The 1,621-nt window shown below is 57.7% G+C and overlaps 1 protein-coding gene across 1 annotated transcript; it reads right to left on the reverse strand.

Annotated features, from left to right (window-relative positions):
- Positions 1-33: 33 nt before the first annotated feature.
- GUITHDRAFT_123029 (hypothetical protein) lies at positions 34-1,561 on the reverse strand (the record flags this gene model as incomplete). Its single annotated transcript, XM_005817677.1, has 5 exons — positions 34-1,019; positions 1,070-1,209; positions 1,264-1,338; positions 1,389-1,436; positions 1,499-1,561. Coding segments are annotated over 5 exons (1,312 nt in total), but the record flags the coding sequence as incomplete, so codon positions are not given.
- Between the last annotated feature and the right edge of the window lie 60 nt (positions 1,562-1,621).

Here is a 1,621-nt window from a genome sequence, read left to right on the forward strand (position 1 = left end):
TTTGCTCCTCCTCCTGTCTCTCCCTCTCCTCACGCTCCTCCTCCTGTCCCTGCTGCTGCTGCTGCTGCTGCTGCTGCTGCTGCTGCTGCTGCTGCTGCTGCTGCTGCTGCTCCCGCTCCTCCTCCTGTCCCTGCTGCTGCTGCTGCTGCTGCTGCTGCTGCTCCCGCTCCTCCTCCTGTCCCTGCTCCTGCTGCTGCTGCTGCTGCTCTTTCTCCAGCTTCTCCTCCTCATCCTCCTCCATCCCCTTATCTCCTTCACCATCTCCCATCCCATCCTTCTCCTCTCCAGCACTAGCCGCCGCCATTACTGCAGCCTGATCCGCCTGTACAGGAATCGGTAGCAGGAAGAGACGACCTTGCTGCTCCTGCCCTTCGTCGTCGAACATCAACTGCTCCTTAGGGGTGTAATCATTCCCTCCGTCTTCGAGCAGCTCCTCCCTTCCTCTCCCTCCCTCCTTCTCCTTCCTGTGGCTGTACGAGATTTTGTGCCGTTCCTCCTCCTCCTCCTCCTCCTCCTCCTCCTTCCCCTTGTACCTCAAGTCCACCAGCCCGGGCCTGTCCCCGTCTGGACTGACCAGCTCCACCCGCTCCTTTATCTCGCTCCTTTCCAACTTGTTCTCCCACTCCAGCTCCCTCAACCTGCTCTCGCTGTAGCTCTGCGTCGACCTGATCATTCTCTCCAGCTTGTTCCACGTCGCATCATCGACGTACTTGGAGTCGTTCGACCTGCCGTCTCCTCCCTCCACCTTCTCCTCCCTCCTCCCTCCTCCCGTCCCCGACGTCTCGGACTTGCGCTGCTCCCCGCTCCTCCTCTCGCTCAGGTTCACTTGGCCGCCGACGTCACTGAGGGCGATCAGGGAGAACTCTGTACTGAACCAGTAGGAGTCGAGGATGCTGAGGTCAGTCGCCGTCGATCCCGTTGACACCTCCTCCTCCTGCCCCCTCAACTGCCTCATCTTCTCCTGCGCTGCCCCCACAAACTCCTTCTTTGCCCTCTTCAGCAGCTCCCTCAGCTCGCTGCTGCCATGGATCCAGTCAGCCTCCCACCTCCCCCTGCCCTCCTCCTCCACCTCATCGATTTGACGGCCTGGAAGTCGCTGGAAAATTTCTTGACGATGAGGAGCGAAGTGTCTCGGGCGACGGAGTGCAACTTCGTCTCGTGGGGGACCTTCTCCTTCCTCCCCTCCCTCCTCCCTTCCTCCCCATCCTCCTGCTCCACGTTCCAACCCGTCAGCCACACCGCTGCCAACCTCTCAGCTCTTACCCGCTTCAAGGCTTGATCTTCCTCCGCCAGTTGCTCCAGGTGATACTTGATGTGGTACCAGGGGTCTTGCTCGTCCTTACATGGCAGTCAGGATTTCATGGCTGACAGGACAAGGAAACATGTACCGGAGACTCGAAGTCCGTTCCATGCACAACCCTTGATAGGCTGACAATCTGTGAATATCACTCAGTTCGGTTTCTATCATCATCATCATCATCATCATCATCATCATCACCATCATCATCATCATCATCATCATCATCATCATCATCATCATCATCATCATCATCTCGTCCATTTCTCACCTTCTCATTCGACTTCATTCAGTCTTCTCCTCTCGCCTTCCTATCGCCTCTGA

Source organism: Guillardia theta, assembly GCF_000315625.1.
Source record: "Guillardia theta CCMP2712 unplaced genomic scaffold GUITHscaffold_692, whole genome shotgun sequence".
Classification (NCBI taxonomy): Eukaryota; class Cryptophyceae; order Pyrenomonadales; family Geminigeraceae; genus Guillardia; species Guillardia theta.